At 37.6% G+C, this 19,968-nt stretch overlaps 1 protein-coding gene across 1 annotated transcript in view; it reads right to left on the bottom strand.

Annotated features, from left to right (window-relative positions):
- LOC124168826 (steroidogenic acute regulatory protein-like) overlaps positions 1-18,642 on the bottom strand; it is a 96,076-nt gene extending 77,434 nt beyond the window's left edge. The window contains exons 1-8 of the mRNA XM_046547153.1: positions 18,055-18,642; positions 17,802-17,959; positions 17,632-17,712; positions 17,467-17,544; positions 17,286-17,339; positions 10,407-10,539; positions 7,123-7,254; positions 3,855-3,919 (exon numbers count right to left, since the gene is read on the bottom strand). Of these exons, the coding sequence (XP_046403109.1) occupies positions 3,855-3,919; positions 7,123-7,254; positions 10,407-10,539; positions 17,286-17,339; positions 17,467-17,544; positions 17,632-17,712; positions 17,802-17,959; positions 18,055-18,184 (831 nt within the window). The 5' untranslated portion in view covers positions 18,185-18,642. The remainder of the gene's footprint in view (positions 1-3,854; positions 3,920-7,122; positions 7,255-10,406; positions 10,540-17,285; positions 17,340-17,466; positions 17,545-17,631; positions 17,713-17,801; positions 17,960-18,054) is intronic.
- Positions 18,643-19,968: the final 1,326 nt, after the last annotated feature.

Genomic DNA, 19,968 nt, shown 5'->3' with positions numbered 1-19,968 from the left:
AAAAATTTGAAATTGCCATCATTTTATACTTGTGAAATATGTTATAGAGCATCAAAACTTATCCATACTCAATAAAATCGAACATGATCATGACGCAAGGAGAGAGCATCTAAACAATATACCAATTCACATATTGAAAGCTGTTGAAACCATATGAGAGTAAAAATCCACAACTGCATGATAGGAAAACTTAATGCAAATAACTGGGTAAGGACAAAGGTCACATTGATTGATATAGTGTCTATGTTAATAGAAAAAAGTCATTATAATGTGACCGAGTTTCTTAATGAGGCGTGTTCATTTATGTAATTCATGTAATGTACATATGTTTCTAACGTATCTTTTTAATGTGAGATTTTTTCAATTCATACTTATGTTTTACTCCATGACAAAACACCAATTTATGTACTTGTAGCTACAAACAATGATATGCATTGTAATGTGTCAATAAATTATTCTTATTATTGTTTGAGTATGATTTAGAGGCTGGAGTAATGATCTGCATAAACCGAAAAACCATGCTTGAATGGGATCTTTTATTGTCGATTGTGATAGTATGAAATATTGGGAGACCACCGAACTGTAAACAATGGTATTCGCATACTCAGTGACTCAGTGAAGAAATTGTGCATCTCGGCATCTTGAATATATTCACACATTTAAGGGCAGGACAGCATAAAAAAGATAAGATGGCAAGAAGAAGACGGTCATTTGTCACAAGCTCTAAATGACACATGGACCAGAGGAAAAATTTGGTAGTCAAAAATAAATATCCATTTCCTGCAGAGTCAATAACCCTTCATGCCCCCATGGAAATTCTGGAAGGGAGCTATGAGGTTATCCAACTTTAACATGAACCACAGTAACTTGATTTCAAGGATGAAAATTTATTTGGATTTCATTTAAATAGCCAACTCATGCAGCCATTGAAATCAAATTATTTTTAAATTATCTAAGCCTGTGGTCTAGTCCACAAGGAGAGCACTAGCCTCACCTGTCCTACACTGCCTTCTACTTGAATCACTGAGTGAGAGACTCATTCATTATCTGCAAGACTCCATGAAAAACAATATTAAATAACCATTTTCCTGCTAATCCATTTTGCACCATTAGTAGAGGCGTAACGAGTGGGGGCAGTCCAGTCCCTCAAAAAACATGGAAGCAAAATTACTTTGCTTCATCAGGACAACAAAATATTGAAAAATAATTAATTTAAAAAGATATCTTTAAAAAATGACGTTTTTTTCTAAATGGAAAAGTGTTAAAATTAGTTTAAAACCTTCTACTTACCTAGTAGCCTGTTTTTCAACAAATTTCCCCCACGCTGGTTTTTGACCCCCCCAAAACGAAATTCCTGGCTACACCACTGCCATTAGCTGTCAAAAAGATTTTACCCCCTTAGAAAATAACGTGGAACCGGAGATCATTAACATAGCTGCTCAAATTGGAGACAAGATACCTTTCAGAATTCAGCTTCAGAATGGAGTACATACAGGTTTCCCTCGCATAACACAAATATACTTATCGTGGTTTTTGCGATAACATGACTGGGTCCCAAGATTGCTTTCTATTTGCTCAATCTTCTCACATTACTTCAATTTAGGAACTTGCCAAAGATCTCATGTCACCTCTTTATAAGCATGGGAAAAGTAAAGAACATGATTTACCTACATCCATCTATCATTATTTATTTTATTACAAAAAGGTCTTTTTTTGTCATTCCGAATATACTCCGTTAATACTGCACCTACAGTAATAAATGAGGTATCATTTTAAACCTTGAATCACCGAATTCCGACGAAAAATATCATCTTAATCTCAAATTTTACTAATTACCCATTAATTTGACTTAAAAGGTTCACTTTTTCCCTATCGACTACTCGTTCAAAGTACACAGACTCCACTTTTTTTATTGTAAACTTCAAAAAAAGTTTAATGTTCTCTAAAAGAAACATCATGTGTAAAGTATTCAAGAATATTAATGAACGGATGCAGAGGCTCAAGAACAGGTCAAGGTTGACGAACTGGATATTTTCATGAACTGCCATTTGTTACTCCACGGGAAGCTATGTGGCGGTTGCATGAATGCCGTCTTTTCAACTAATCTCATTCCTTCAAGTACCTCCCTGTGCATTTACCCAAAGAACAAATGGTGTTTTCCAGGCAAGCAGAGAAGCCAATGCTAACATAGAAAAAGCATCTAGGCTCATGGCGTTTTTAATGTTGTGCATTCAAAGTGTTGCTGCACGTCAGTACCTTTACCATGAGATACCCAAAGATTATGTGAGGTGAAAAGGAAGGTGGGAGGTCAGAAAGAAGAACAAAGCGCTTAGGCCACATCTACACTGTCAATCCTGCCAACACGGGAGGGTAATACCTTCATGCGCTACTACTACATGTCTAGGCACCTCAATCTTTTGAAGATCTTTCAGAGTTCCCACCCCGACGGAATTATAAAATTCAAGGTTTTTCCAGATTTTCACAGTCTAAATGTTGTCAAATTCACGGTCTGTTGATAAGCCATTTCTGGCAGAGATATTGATCACGTAACAATCACCTGCTGCACATTAACTAAAAATTAAATAAACGCAACAGACGCCGTAAATGCAAACGAAGAAATGAAAGTATCTATGTAATACGACGTCAAAAATATCTCTTATGACATCACCTATTGTTAGCAAAATTCAGGGCTTGCTTAAGGCTGTGAATGGAAAATGGATGGAGCACAGAGGAAGAAAAGTTAAGAAGTGTCTGAATTTTCACCAGGGTTATGAACACTTTTGGTTACTGGAAATTTGATGGAAAATGCAAAAAAAAAGCTATCCAGGGAACTTAGATGGTGTTAATCGATGATGTTAATCGAACTTAGATGGTGTTAGTGATATTATTGGAAAACCGCCAAATTCAAACATGCTGTTGTAGAAGTGTGCCCTGGTTTTTTGATAAAGTCGCCAAAATCATCCATAATATCTTAAATGATTAACATAAACCCTCGTCTGTGGATGCAGGACGAAAATACATCGACATGAATGTTTTATTGGTGTAGAAGTGGACATAAAGTAAGAAGTTTTTTGTAAGAAATAAATCACTTGCTTTGATTTTTTTGCATAAATATTGAGGTATAAACAATTTTTTCTAAAGAAATAATAGCTAATTCCGCAGATCTCCGTGAGATCTAGCTGCTTGCAAAAAGTAGTTTACTTGTTATGCAATCATGGCCACAAACTAGGAAAAACAATGATCATGGGACAGATGTGGGTAACAACACATGGCATATTAAAGAGCTATTAGACAAAGGCATGTAAAATACTGCCCTCCAAAGACATGGATGGTACTGCCCTGCAGTGGCGCAGTTATGGGGGATAAACCCCCCCAGAGCTCAGAGAAATTTTTAAGTTTAATCCATTTTACTTATTTGGATCAGTATTACTTATATAATTATGTATGTTAGGATTTATCAAATATCCCTCAGATAGCCGTAAAACTCGCCATTTTGAACCATTATTCTTCAAATTTTTCTGGGGGACCCCCACAACTCCTGCTTACCCTGGTAGGTATTCAATACACTCACACCCGTAAGTATTAGTTGCGCCTAAAACCCCCCCTAGCCTTAATTCCTAGCTGCGCCCCTGCTGCCCTGTTCTACAGACCTATTCTCAATGCTATTTGGTTGTAGTCTTGCAACACTGGCTCTGCCCAATGAGCCAGACCTGACTGCACAGTAGGCAGCATTGGGCAGCTAGTCACTAGATTTAATTTTCGGAAATTCGCTCTAATATCAAAATTACTATGTATTGTAAAAGAGGTCCTGGGATAAAAAAAGAAAGAAATCTTGAAATAAAAAGTTACTGTACCTTTGGGGTGAGCTTTCGGTGATAGTCGACCTTCAGATAGCCATCACCTCTTTCATCGTCCGACACTGCAAGGCAAAAAATACATGGATAGTAACCCCAACACTAACCTATGTACATAATAAATTTAACAAAATGTTGATCGCTGAAATTCATGTTACAGTAAAACCCACTCATAACATGCTCAACCAAGCCTAAGAATACTATATACATCTCAGGTATCACCCTGTCCCACAGATTTATTCGTTGGTGACTACTTTCATAGATACAAATGGGTAATTATTTCATGAAATTTATCCTGATGTGCTTGCATACGCATACTAATATCTCGACATTAAGTGATCATCACAGTCAGTGACATTCTTGTGTCACCATTTACCAGCCACAGTGGCAGTGAGGTAAAGTCCTCGCCTACAGTACCAAAGGTCATAGTTCAAGTCCTGCGAGGGTAGGCCACCCCTATCTAGAGCATAGATTTTCATGCATTAAATTGTTAGCTTGCTACAAACAACCCAACGTAAAAGTCTAATACAAAGCTGTTTTTGGTGGTAATGAAACAAATAAAATTAGCATAGTTTCATGAAGATCCTTCATGATAATATGCAAAGTTTTTTTCATTTTATTTCCTTAAAATTAAAAACATACTCATCTCAATGGCACTACTTCAAGCAAGCAAACCACAACATCAGACATACTCAAGATCAGGGCACCTTGATTGCGGACACGTGCAATAAAATTTCATGAGTAAGAAAGAGAGACACGGCAAGGTAACCTTACATTTTTTCACAAAAAATCTTTTTCCTGTAAACTCAAGCTATTATTATTTCCTCATTACCCAGGCTGAACATCAGAGGAATACCGTATGCCCATGGAATTGGCTCAAACCAGCAATGTCCCCGTTCTCACCACTGTAACAAGGCAAGTCACCTTTATGCTCTTACTGGCTTCGAGGATTATTGCAACTAATGTACTACTTTAACGTTATTTAAGGCTAAATATGTACAATCGGATTCAAAAGTATTGCAACAAATGGAGCGGCGCCACTTTTGCTGCAGTTTGGAAATCGAGTTTCAGTATTTTCTATTGTACGAGTGGGAGGGAAATTTAAAGTTTGTTAGTTAGTTGTCTGCACGCACTTCTTTCAATTTTTTTGTGACCAAAAGATGGAAAAACTATGGCAATACAGTAGAACTTGGTTAGTACGTTTCTGAAGGGACCACGAAAAATGAACGTACTAACCAGGAAAATGTACTAACGAGGAAAGTTAATAATAGCAGTCGGGGTTATTGCAATCAGTGAAAAAGTCGTCATAATTACAATTACTATCGGTAGTTCTCATAGGATCGCCTTCCTGAACTCTTTTCACATTTAAAATCAAGAAAATGAGCGCTACCATGAAAAACAATACCATGTGAATAAAAATCGCAATTTTTCATGGACATCCCGGAGATTCCATGATTACGGCGTCTATCTCCCGTGATTTATCCTATATATATTTACAGAACGAGGACGAGTGAAGCTCAGGCAAGCGAAGACAAGTCATTTTTCTTTCTCACAGCGTACTCGGAGAATATAACAACAACCCGGAGTAAGTCAACTGGTTTTTTAAACATCATAAAAATTGGGCAAAATTATATTGACTTTCAAATTACGGCAACAGCCGTAGACATTCGCTTCTGGAATTATACCATTTCGATTGTAAAATCGATCGATATATCGACTGATGACACGCAAGATTATTAGATTACGACGTAATTACAAGAAAATTTTATATTAAACAGTTGAAATTTACTTTCAAAATTTGTCCAAAGTCGTCTGCTTTCGTTCCGAGATCAAGTATTTTTAAGCTAAGCTTCGCGTGGAGATCCAGAGGATCGTCTGCTCCCGCAACAGTAGTCAAGTAAATACGCACGATGTCGAGTTTATGGAGCAGCACTGCTTTAGATAATGTGGGAATTGTCTAATACCGTTAAGACTCATTTCATCATCATGATAACTCGTGCAATAGCAACAATTGCCCACTCACAAACTTGGTGCGCAGCAGTGGGCACTCCCAAGCGCTCCAAAGGCAACAGAAGGTGAGGAGCTCGGGGTGGGGAAAATTGGGGCTTCTTATTGGCTGTAGTTTTTCATAGTCAGACATTCCCGAAAAATGGCCGCATTTTATTATTCAGCACGTCACAAGAATTCAGAAATGCATTTGGATAAATTACGGTAGAAGAAAGAGATGTGGAATGAATGGAAGAATGTTAATGGCTAATAATAATAAATTAAATCATGAATTCAGACGCTTGCAACCCTTAAGAAGACACTAGAGAACGAATTGCGGGTTGCGTCACGGCAAGCAATTGAGCGTACTAACCAGGAAAGCGCAATTTTTTCAAACGTACTAACCAAATTCTTTTACCTGTATTTTGTTCGGATGGTACCGGGACCGAGGGAAATCGCCGTACTAAAGAGGAAAACGTACTAAGGAGGAACGTACTAACCAAGTTCCACTGTATTCTAGCTAAAAATTAACATATTTCTCTGAATATAGTCCCTCCCCCCTAATTTTGAGGCTTCAGTTTCGAGAAAAGTTTTAAAAAATCTGTTTAAATATAGTCCTCCCCTTTACTTTTACCGCAGGCATTTTTGGAAAAAAAGGGGGGACTACCTATATTCAGACATATACGGTATGCTTTCCCTTATTCAGCCTTTTTGATTAAGATATTATTAGAGCATAAAATTCCTATCACAGGTGGGAATACCTCCCTAACATTATAAATTAAGAACTGCAAGTAGATCCTGGAAATAGTTACCCTTCTAGTTTCATACTTATCCAATACAATCAAACATTGGATATCCCACATTAATGGGAGTTTCACCTCATTTAGTTCTTTGGCGGTAAAAATCTTAAACAAATTTTAATTCTTACCTCAATCAAGATTGGCTCAAACATTCAGGTCATTTTTCCAGTTACAAATGATTTTATTTAAAGAAAAAAATCAAAACTTTGGCAATTCATGGTATGAAAGTTGTAAAACATGCATTGTCTTAATAGCAAACTAAATCCTTCGTTAAACATTTTTGTGAATAAATGGCTTTATTCCTTCATTATGATAACTAATAATCTAATGATGACACTCAGTTTCCTTTGGACATTTTTCAGCGAATTTCTGGTCAGAACGAGTTCACCAGGAGCAAAAATCTCAAGTACTACATAGCTTCAAATAGCTTATATATGTAGTTTGAAATGTATTCCATTCTGCATTGAAAGGGGAAAAATTACCTTCAGGAGAATCCATAGGTGAGTAAAAGTTACCAGACGTCACATCCATCCGTCCATCTGAGTAATAATTATGATGGTTACCTATGAGGGGATCTCGTTCCGAAGGCATGTTTGTACCACCAGGATTGGACACTATAAAAGTAAAAACATAATCACTTATAACAGACAAATACACGAGCAACATTCTCATACCTTATCATTATAACCTTTTTCTATAGAGCAATTTTAAGACCATTAATTTTTACCAAGAATGTACAATTGAAATATGTACAAGGAAAAATATAGAAGAAAATGCAACTATGATCTATACTTCCTGCACAGACCATTTGCTACATTCACATTTTGTAGTTACACTGCCATTTTGGCAATTCATCATTCCATGCATTTCATAATGCATATTTTTGGTGTTGATCAAAGGCAACTCACATTGTTGCTAGTGTTTAAGTTCTCCCTTGTCAGACTGCTTGGATTGCACTGTTTTCATTTTCAGGTTTGAATAAACTATTGGTGGATTACTGTACTTAACAAATAATACCAGACCTGACATATCCTTTGAACATGTAAAATAAGTCAGAACAGTAAAAATCCCAGTGTTCAAGATCGGGAGATTATTGTTCAGGATTCAATTTTTACAATAAGGTTTACGTCCCACCACATATTTCCTCCTGTAAATGAATTTAGTGTATACCTAGGACAATGAATGTGGCAAGCCAAAATATGGGCTAATATATAAGCCGAAATATGGGTCGATAATCTAGAAATATAAATAAGTGAAGGTTTTCCAAAGTTCTTCAAAATTTCTATTTTTGCGGTGCCGAAAATATGGCTATACTTGTGGTTTAATTACTGTATAAGACCCTGGACGTCTTCACGCTAATACCTTGAGAGCTGTTCAACTAATTGCAGTTATCTTCTGCAAAATATTTCATAAAGTGATTTGGGATATCTAGATGTGGTGATTTCGAACAAGAGAATTGTCGGCATCAACATACAGTAGACCCTAATTATTAAGAAGTTCACGGGACTGAAAAACTGGAGGTTTGTAATAACAAAGTTCGTATGAACATTTCTTTTAGGAATCTTTAGTCCATAAAGCTATGCAAGGCACATATCCAGAAGTGTGGATATCCTGCAGAATGCAGCACTGCATTACAACTGTGTGTGAACTCACTTTTGTGATGGACTGATCTAGCTGGGAATGCGACGCAGCCGGAGACGAAAAAATTTGCTGTCCGTGGGAAGGAAAAACGGGCAAAATGCTGAACAGTTCCTGACTTAATCTTAGATTAAGTGAAACTTTGTTCAGATTATGCCCAAAGTGCGAGTTCCTATACCCAACACCACGTCGCATCGGCCAACTCAAAAGGCGTCACATTTGAAATTCGGGCACGCTTGAAATTTTCCAATTTTCGTACCTCTGGAAACTCGTATCTAGCATATTCATAAGAAGATGACTTACTTTACGTCCTATTTACGAGCGGTAATGAATGGGTCATCATAATTCCACAGACATGAAGCTTATCATATGATGTTGCATGCATACTGCAGTATCTCTTACTGAAGAAAGAACCATAATTGATGCTCTTGCGCACAGTGCACCAAGAGAACTTAAATGTAGCGCAATGGCTATAATGTAGCATAGAGCATATTCACCAAAATATCCTTCCTTATTCATGGAACTTCGTAATAAAGTTCTTTTTGTAGCCGGCGGGACCGGGACTGAGGTTTGTAATTTTGTAATAAGGTTTCTTTTACCATAGACTGGATAGGCCGTTTCGTCGGGACCGACGATTTGCTTCATAATAACAAGAACTTCATTGTAACGTTCTTCGTAATAACAAGAGTCTACTGTACATACTATATCTAATTCTCAAACTTTTCAGACTTAATTACGAGAGGAATGGAAATGGGTTGAAGTTTAGATTGTGCATGCACCATGCCCAAAATTACTTTAAATCTATTCAAGGAGATCTACAGTTCATGAAAAATGAGTGGCACATAAATGATAATAATTTAGTTTCCTCCTTGAAATATGATTGCCTACTTTTTCATTTATTGAGCCTAACCATGAAAAAGAGGTATTCCACCGACGTCTTTCCTTTACATGCACTTATTTTGCAGTAGTGAGAATCAACATTTTTTTTTAAAACACGTTTCTTCATATGCCGTTTTACCAAGTGAAAGCACTCTTTACCAATCAGAAGTTTCTTTTCAAAATCCACAGTTGAAATAACCAATTGCTTCAAGTGCGGGACCCTTGCAGTAGTTTAAAGCTATATCAGATATGCCAATCTCTTTTCACAAATATGTAAACGTTCTCAAATATATTCCAACCCTTAATAAAACCTGGGAATGAGATATGCAGTTCCATGACAGAAGTGAAAGGCCATCCTGCATTACGCTCCAGAGTTGGTTGTTAGGCGGGTGGGATAAGGTATTCAAAGAGGAATTATATACGACCAGAGGATCTGATAATTATAGATACGCTTATGCTAGAAGACATGAAAATGACATGGAATTCACAAAAGGTGCATGCTGGAAAAAAATATGGAGCGGGCAAAATATTGATATTCTGAGCTGATTGTAAAAATGTTGCATAATTTTCCTTCTACATACAGGTGGCTTCATCAGGATTAATTTCTCAACTTATCTACCTATTGCAATTCACCGACGATGAACTTTTTCAAATGTTTTCTTTTTTAATCACTTCTTTAATCATCGATAGTATTAATTTGATTGAGTTTTTCTCATCACTCGATGTTTTACTTAACAACATTGTCATTTCTGCTGACGCATGTCCTGAAAAAAAAATATTTTCCATGTGGCAGTGCTGTCTACATCCAGGTAGCTGATCTAAACATCAGAAATATTGTTAATCTGGAATGCATCAGGTCCCAAACATTCCAGATTATCAACCTTCTACTGTAGAGCATTTGTTTTCCACACAGTGTAACAACTGCTAATCACTATCAACTAACACAACGTGAATAATTTTTCTGAAGCCACATATGGATTCATAAAAATTAGCTTCATATTGTTTTTTTTCTACGGTGCTGGATTACAATGCATTGCCTCAGGACTGCGACATAATTAGCATAAGCATACCATCTTGTGAAAGTTTTATTTATGGCATCATAAACCACATTGTACCCTGATGCCTACACATTAACGAGGGGATCTAGGTTCAATTCTTGCTCAAGGCAAAAGATTTTTCATCAGCAATACTTTTACACCATCAAATTGCTTCTAAACCTAAAAATGACAGAAAAAAGGAAAATTCTCACCATACAGAAAACGTCTTGCGTGAGACTCTTGAGGTAACACTCTGAAGTCCAAGAACCATGCTTCTCCCCACGACATCACAAATGAAGTCAATATCAGAACAACATGAAAAGCAGGCTGTCTGGCATCAGCCCACTGAAAGAGAAGAATTGTGAAGAACATTAAAATGTTAATCATAACTTCAGGCTTCACTCAGTGATAAATTTCCATAATGGACACTTAAAACAGTACACTTAGTAAGATTCACTATTGGCGATGCAATGATTACCGCAGCGCCCCTAGCGGCCGCGCCTGGAAGCACTCTAACTCAGACACTCTCCATCCTTAGCCGTATTTACTGCATGTATTTCAACGTGAAAAACGTGAGAAGACGGTAATTTGTTGAAGATGGTATCGGTTGTGGACACCATGAAAGCAACCTCAGGGTTCGTGAGGCCCATGCGTGAGGGAGAAGAAGTTTTAAATGCTGGCCTTGTGATTTCGGTGAGGAAAAGGGAGGAAAAAGAGTCGGTAGTTCATGTGCACTGCACATTGTGCAGGCTTTGGTCCTTCGCACCTCGGGCCTGAGTTCTGAGCATCCGTATTCCGTGGATTTGTGGATTGATTTATCTCAGAATTACGGCGATCGGTTATCGAGGGATCAGAGTTTAGTGTGTGGCTGTATTGGTTTGTAACTTTTTAGTACTGGCGCATCATTAACCTCCTTTATACACTTCAGGTGCCCCTGGTAGTGAAATATCTATGTTTTACACGGGGATTAGAGTGGGTGAAGGACTTTTGTTCTGTACTTTCCAGTCCTCCTCCTCTGCGTCTCAGGACTGCCATATCATTGCAGTCTCTTGAGCAACCCCCCTTTCGAGGTGATTTCGAATGTGGAAACTCTCACCCAGAGAAAACTCCATAGTGTGGATGCAGTTCTGCTGGAATTTTATGAGCAAAATATTACCGTGACCCAAGACCAAGTGGCTTTGCTCTTGGTAACCCCGCAGAGGACTGATGCTTGGTTCAAAGGTAGAAATATGTCTACCCCAGAATCTAAGGCATACAGCCAGTTCACTTATGCGGTAAATCCTAAAGCTAACTAGAAAAAACGTTATGCAAATTTGTACTACAGCAAGTTTACTGGTAACAAGTACACAGACAGAGGCAACAAAATTGAAACTGTAGCGAGAAAGAGGCATGAGGTGTTTGAGGGTTGTCAGGTGGTGGAGTCAGGACTTGTAGTCCGTCCAAAAATTCCTTGGGTGAGGGCAAGTTTGGATGGAACAACTTTGGTTGATGGCAGGGTAGTAATAAATGTTGAAATTAAGACAATTAAGGATGGTGAGACTTTGACGGCAGCTGAGTTTTTGGATCAAAGAGTAGTGAAGACCTTGGACAACAATGTTAATATGAAGAAGAATACTAACCATTTTGCCCAAGTTGAAATAGATATGGCTTTGAGTGGCATCCAGAAAGTGATTGCATTGTGTATTCTCAGGCTGGTAATGATTATCTTAAAGTACGTGTTCCTTTTCATTCAGATTATGTGTTCAATCTTTTAAGTAGATTATATGATATTTATTTTGATCATTTTCTTCCTCTAATAATGGAGGATCATTATGCTAACTCTTAAGCCTCTCTTGAGGTGCTTTTTCCTTCACTTTTTTTTTCTCCTGAGATTTCTCACAGAGCTGATTTTTTAAATGTAAACTGACGCAACTTATGTTTACAGGTTTGTTTTTCAGTTCTAGTGTTTGTCATTGTGTTCTTTTGTTTTCTTGAACTATTTGATTTGTCCAGAAATATTGTCTTCACCTAGTTTTTTTTCTCTTGCTCAGTTGTGATGTTATAGTTTATGTATTTTGATGCACCAGTATTAAGTTACCATTGTGAATTTTTATTTTCAATGTTTTGCATTTTACCAATGTTTTTGAATCCGTAATGCCAAAGTAACTTTATTTTATGTACCTGATCAGAAAATAAACCAGGACTTCTTTTGTAACTACTTCATTTATGTTTTTCTCTCTCAAAAGCCGTGTCTGTGGTGAAGTACGTGGTTGACAACTCCACATGTAAGTTGATATAACACAAAAGAAGGAGAAAAGACAAATCTTGATGAACAGTTCTCAGATAAAAAGTTCTCAGTTCTTATTCACAGATCAATCTCTCTAGTCACAAACACAGTACTTATGTGTAATAGCATTACATGAACTTGTCAATATTCATGATTGGAGGTCCAAAATTAAATAGTCGACACAATAAGAGGAATTTCATCAGCATATGGGCGTAGCGTCCATGATATTGGACGCACTATCATTTCATATGCCCGCAGGCGTTGAATCGCTCACTCAACATGAACTTTAGCAATGTCAGCTGTTTCAAGAGCATCATCCTTAGATAACTGATATTTTTTCTGAAGAAATGAAGGGCGGATGAGTCTTAAATTTCTCTGCAAGATAGGACAATCTTACCTACACACCTGCAAAATTACATTACTTCAAGAAAATAAATGCAAAAATATCTTACCAGACGATACTCATTTTCAATTATGTATCCTTTATCCAACATCACTCCATCTTGGTAGTCTAATCTGTCCAACACGCAGCTATCAGTGACAATAAACTTGTCCGAGGCTCCTCCACCATACAAAGAACTTATCTCAGTTATTAGTCCAGATGGGGCAATGCCAAGATTGACCTTCGCAGTGTGACCCCTCTTGTACTGGGAATACGTTTAAATTCTACATTTGAGACACTTGCATTTTTCTATGGGAATTTCCATGCAATCCAGTACAATCCTGATGAACTTGTATTTTGAAAATGATGATGGTAGGTTGGCTCGGATCGTAGCTTGATCAGGCCAGGGTATCACTAACTTCAACACTCGTGCTATTAAACGACATGTGTGCTTAAAATAATTTGTGTTTGGACACTCGTTTTCCCATCTTCAGTACTATAACCCACTTTTGCCGTAAACTTTCTTCCTTCGGAAAATAATGGAAGCTTACTTCAGGTGCATTACAACTTGAGCACTGTGGAACGCTGCAGTATGTGGTGTTTCTATAGTTTTTCTGGGAGTGCGGCACCGACAAATAATCGCGGTCCATGATTTCCGCAACGTAAACAAAGCTACGAGCAAAGAATGTGTCTGAGTTAGAGTGCTTCCAGGCGCGGCCGCCAGGGGCGCTGGGGAGAATCTTTGCATCGCCAATACTGTAGACCCTCACTTTGCTATAGGTTCACTTCATAATCTGCCCTTACTCTGTGTACCTTCTAAAATTTCAAATCTCACCAATTTCGTTTGTTTTTGCACAATTTGCCATTCACTAAAGACACTTCACTTCTTTCAACATCAAACCACATTTTTAATCAAGACTTAAATATTCTATTATAACAGTAATTAGGAGCCTTTGGTGAGACTGGAATAAATATTGCCTTGAGATAACACGAATCATCTCAAGCTAAACAACATTTCATTTATTATGTAGCCAGTGACAAACTTGATGAAAAGAAGAATATAGTTTTCATTAATAATTACCCATACCAAATATTTCCTCTCTCAACATGAGTAAAGATAATGCTTTCCTTACAGAAACTAAATAACTTTTCAACCAAATAAGCTATTCAAATGAAATACATAATATGATGACAAATTTTAAGGATTGGTTAAATAACATTTTGAAAAACATATACTCCAGTGTTTCAAATGTGAACTCAGTCACACATTCTGAATTCACTGGCCTCATTTAAACCAATTCCTCACCTGAGATTAAGCCAATTCACTTGACAATTGGTCCTACGGAAAGGGTAAATACCATAAACTGGGGTGGTTCATATGGCAGCACGGATTGCGATCAAAGTTAGTACATATGAGCATCTCATGCTCCCAAAACCCATAGTGCTACTTTCGGTAGCACAAGTTTTCTCATTACATTTATTATGTCACGTCATACAACTTCTTGGTTGTGGTTGGAAATTCTACTAGGTACGCACACCTCTTCTTTTTCTCAAAGGGAAATATTATTGCTTATTAGTGTGAGAGAGCCTGCTTCCCATTCTTGCGTTGACTCGGTTTCACTCTCTGGGTATCATAAGATATGGAGACCGAGTTGCATTAAGACAGGGGTCTAATATCTGTCGCCCTTTATACCTCGCAACCTCTTCACATGGGACCGGTCTCTGTGTTAAGGCATGGCTCAAACACCCTACGCCGTTTAACTTGTTGATACATCTTGACATGGGACAGAGTCATCATGGGAAGATGCATATAAAGCAAGATCCTGCGGTTCTTTCCGGCCAATAGGAAGACGCCGAGAGAGTCACAAGACGACACAGGCTTGGTAGGTGGCTGGATAGCAAAGGCACCAGGGGGAGTGGGAGAGTCTTGAGCAGGGTGTCAGAGGGAACGATGAAGTCATGCTGCGTGCAAATTAAAAGGTGTTAAACCAGACATTTACCTGTCACCTTACTGTGCCTTCCACAAATCCAGCCCTTACTATTAACCTCAGTGCTTACAATAGGGTGGTTTCCTATTTTTTTTAAGTTGCCTAAATCGAAAGATTATTACTCCTGGAGTATATATTTCATACTATTAGATATTTAAATGACAATATCCATTTTTCACAATAAAATGAAAAGTGAGAATTTTAAAGTGTGCAAAAACACAACAGCTTAGCATGAATGCTGAGAAAAACCCATGTGACATCATCCTGGTTCCGGCTGCCGCTGTGTGGCTAGCTAGATTGGGAGTTCTCCGCCTTGGTGCAAGGCTATGAGCGCCACAACAATGCAGGCTGCTAGCAGGTAGCGCTTGGCTTAAATAAGGATTATTAATACCCTATCAAACAAAGGAAACTTTCCGACCTTAGGCAATTTTAATAGGTGATTATTGAGAGATGTTTCCCTGAGCTCTGTGCCTCGTGCATGAATTGGTAATTTCAGACGATGTAAAACTCCTATTTGTACAGCATCTAGGTCCCTGTAACGTCCCATGAGTGGCATCGCATGGGCGCCAATCTGGCCTTTTTCAAATGAGGTTAAAATTGACCGTCTTAAAATTAAAATTCGTCTAAACTGGGATTTCTAAAATCAAATATCTAGTATGTGTATTATGAATACACTAATGTTGGGTAACGAATTGCAACCAATGCTTTTCATTTTCTTCGATGAAGCAAACTACCCTATACCTGATTTTCCCGGTGGCTGAACACCATGATGTGGCTGAACTTTTAAGTTTGGAGGGACTTAGGAACAAATGAGGTTATATCCATGTTGACATTACAGCCGAAGCCAAAATAACCAAGATGCAATGGACTTCATTTTGAGCTAAATTGCTACGATGAAGGTGGGAGGGAGGAAGAATTGGGGAAAAGGGAGTGCAGAGAGAAGACAAAAGGGATAAGCCGGGGCCCATCATCCCTGTATGCTTCAAAGGGAAATTTAACACTCTGAGTGTGGCCTGTCTTCAAGAGGTTAAGGCCAATGGTCACTCTTTTTCTGTTGCAATAATGATATTTGAAAAGAGGTCTACCAAGAAATAATAACGAAAGAGAAATAGAGACGTAAGATACTTTCCGTGGGAGCTCGTTAGGGATTCAGACTTCTTCATCATTTCCATTCCTCCACCATTTCTTTCTTTGTCATTACTCCGGATCGTGATCTTTCTTTTTCTTCCACTTAAGAGGAGATGCTTGACTGGGAAATGAATAGCATGGGTGGATGACGCGATGACAGAGAAAGGAAGAAAGCTTCGCTGATTTAAGCGAGGAAGCATTTGATGAGGAGAAGGGTTAAAGCCTGTGTTTGCGAATATTTGCAGTGGGCTTCTTAAGGAAGTTTTGGGTGTCACTCCATCAGTTAAGAGTTTTTTCAGACAACTAGACTTAGTTCATTTTATCTTTGCAGGTGAGCTGATGTGGTTAAAGCAAGTGTGGGTGAGGGGAGGAAAAGTTTCTCGACATGTGACTTTCCTTTTGCCAATCAGCAAAAGGTTGACGTGGCCTCTGTCACTCGCTCTCAGACCTCCAACGAGTTAACATCATGAATCTGCCCGTGGAGTAGTGTTGTCAAAACTCACGCGTTCTCCCTGTATGTGTCTAAGTATGCCTTTCACCAGCGGTGCCTCATTAAGAGTGGTAGCTGACAATGTCATGGGCTTCTGTGGAAAGATTATCCTCAATACCTTCAATATAAGTAGGTATATTGACTCGGTATCAGGGCAAAAATACCTGTGGCCACGCATGGCTCACTCATTTTGTGACAAACTGGAGTGGTTATGTACATATAGCAATGTTAAGTTCACTCCTTTTCTCTCTATCAGTACCACCCCTGCCCCATTGGCGAAGCATTGGAGAGCCCTGGCTCTCACAAAAGCTCACCCGCAAACATAAAGTGAAGAGATTATAGCAGTCCTATTTTCAATTACTTCGAAAATCTGTCAATGACATTCCACTTTTAATTTTTATCCTTCTTTTAGGATAGGTGAGAGATGTAAAATTAAGTTGACTATTTTGAGAGCCATAATTTGATAAACTGCTAAGGCCTGTTTACACGGTACATTAACCCATACGATATAATGTCTAAATATATGAATGCGTGAATGTACACAAAATTGCACCGTGTAACCAACAGACTTGTGCGAATGCATGAACTGAAAATAGAACCTGTCCTAATTTGGTTTATGCATTCACACATGCTCCGTTTCTGTCCACAAAAATCATTCATGCAAACAGACATTAACTCGTACGTGTGTTTATGCATTGTGTAAACAGGCCTATAGAATTAATTATTAAAGACAATAAAAGTGAAGACTGAAGCAATAAATCTGTCGGAAAAGAGAAATAAGTTTAACAAGATTGGAAAAATAAAATATGCGACAAATATTATGAATAACTAACTCACATGGTAAAGAAACACTTTGGCAATGAGAAAAGCACACGTTCCTGATGTACTTATCTGAAATGAAGAAAACAAATAATTTTAAGCTTTTGTAAAAGAAATTAATGAAAACCTCAATTATTCATAAAACCTGCACAGTATTATGGTAAGCTACCAATTATACTTTGAAATTGCTCGTACTTACGGCTATTATGATCCAATGATTGATGTACAGCAGAGCGTAAAACATAATAAGGAGAGTAAACCTTGCAGCTGCAGCAGCCTATTCACAAATAATAAGGATAATTAAATGCTTTAACTCACACTTTGTTAGAAAATCTAAACGAAAACAAAAATTGGCACAGCTTACCACAATATCAAATAATGAAGTATGAATACTGAAATTTACGACTTGCTTCACCAATGCTGAGTAAATATCATCTCCAATCATCTACAAGAAAGAGTGCAAAAACAGTCAATTGCTTTCTCGACAGAAGTCGGTCAAAAACTATAACACATACAAACAGTACCACAACCAACCATTATGCATATCAGCCACATAAAAACAGTGAAGAGAAGGTCAAAGGTGACAAACAAACAGAAGAACCGACGAACGACGGACATCCGCCCATCTTGTCGACATCCAGAAAAAAGATCTTCATTGGAATATTCACCTCTATTGGTATTTATGCTATGGCCTGTTGAAGTAATGTCATCACGATTATTAAATTCATTTAAACTGACTCATTAATTTTTCATTGAAATTTAAAAACTAAGGAAAAAATAGATTTACTAAGATCTATCGATGAAAGTCCCTCGATGCTTGAAGATCTATTGGGCTGGCTATAAACGCCTTGGTTACCCAACACATTTCCAGACATCATCGATTCAACAGCAGCCCTTACTTCTCGATCTCTATCCATATGATTGCATAACTTAAAACCCAATCTACACAAGGAGTTGCTTCTGATCTCTGAAAAATGTAGACGTCCACTTCAAGCTAGATTAAATGCCATTTCAGGATTTACTTGGCGGCTAATCTTCTCTTCTTCTTTCTTGGAAGTTTCAATAACTTAAATTCTCCGTTTTTATCAAAACTTTTTGACAAAAGCATAGCATAGTGTTCCTCAGTTCACTTCGAAAACTGATTCTCAACAACAACACCAGTCCGTCACATGCGAATTAATCATTCCGTGCAAAGCATACAAACTTATTTCTTCAATTATATTACTCACTGCACACCAAATCCGAGACGCAACGAGTTTTCTCCATATCTCAAAGTGATAAACATCAACATTATTTACACTAACACTGAAACGTAAACGTACGAAGAATACAACGACAGTTCCACAAAGCTTATCATCACTAACTACACAAGCGCCACCGTTTCCAAATCATACTACAAAATGAATGACGAAATTAAAGAACAGCTGATTAATAATAGCGCGAACAGCGAATTCAAAATGAATAGGTAAACTCAAGGTAAACTCTTAACGCTCTTAACTCTGAGGGTAAACTTCGAACCCGTTCGGTGCTTAAATTTCACTTTCACAATGAGACTGCTCTGGCGACCTATCCACTAAATGAAGTGTTGAATTTAATAAATGACTACATTCTTTAGAATTTCTTTTCAGATAAACTGTTATCCAAAACATATGCGGCATCAATACAAAATGCTGGATTTAAATAGTACTTTAGCCACAGTACTGACTGTGATTTAGCCATAATGACAGAGTTATCATAGGTTTTAATAAATGCTTTTAATTTTAAATTTAAAATTAAAAGGTACACATACACCAATCCTGCCAATTTAAATTGCACGTTTAGCAAAAAAATAAACCATTACAAATCAAATATTAACAAATCAAAAACAATATCCCGATTACAGTGGCCACTGCCTCCAGATTAGGCTAGTTATGTAGCCATTATTTGTTAAATGAGATAATACCAAGTGGGTAACATTTTTGATTAACAGCAAAAATGGACCTATGTCAGCCAGGATAGAATTTATCAGGACAGAAATACTGTAGAATAGAGAGCCACTAATTACTGATAGCCTGAGTATTGGCATATGTACTAATCCGGCAAGTTAGAGGGCTATCTTGAGAGTTTGTATCTGAAGTAAATGCTTGCTAAACAAGGAAGTAATTTTATTTAACTATCAGTTAGGTAAATGTGTGATACTTTTATAATTATTGTTTCTTTCAAATTACTTTTGTGAGCCTTGGCGATTCACATCATGTCTTCTTTTTGTAATTGTCTTTCTTATTGAGTTTTGATTGCATAATATAATGAAGTAATGAATATCTTTTTTATATTATTGTATTGGTTTATATTTTTGTATGCCTTGTAATTTTGTACTGATCGTTTCTATGCCCGTTAATAAACCATATTAAAATTATTATTATTTAATACATTAAGGTATGGCAATGCACATTCTCTGTTAGTTTCATGTGTGGCAATTATAACCATGGCAGATGGGGAGGGGACCAATTAGATCAATATGAACGTGCTCAAATCTCCTTCCTGGCAGAGTGAAATCAGAAAGGGGTGAGGAGACGTGCCATGTTATTTTGGATAGCTGGCAGGGGATGCACGAACGAGCCCACTGATGGCAATCTTTGTTTATTGATGGCCACACAAAATGAGTAGCCACTAATTTGGTGGTGGCTCTCACTCCAGGGTGTTCAAGGTTATGAATCGAATT

Source organism: Ischnura elegans, chromosome 12 (genome assembly GCF_921293095.1).
Source record: "Ischnura elegans chromosome 12, ioIscEleg1.1, whole genome shotgun sequence".
NCBI classification, from domain to species: domain Eukaryota; kingdom Metazoa; phylum Arthropoda; class Insecta; order Odonata; family Coenagrionidae; genus Ischnura; species Ischnura elegans.
This window is presented reverse-complemented; position numbering and strand designations above follow the sequence as displayed.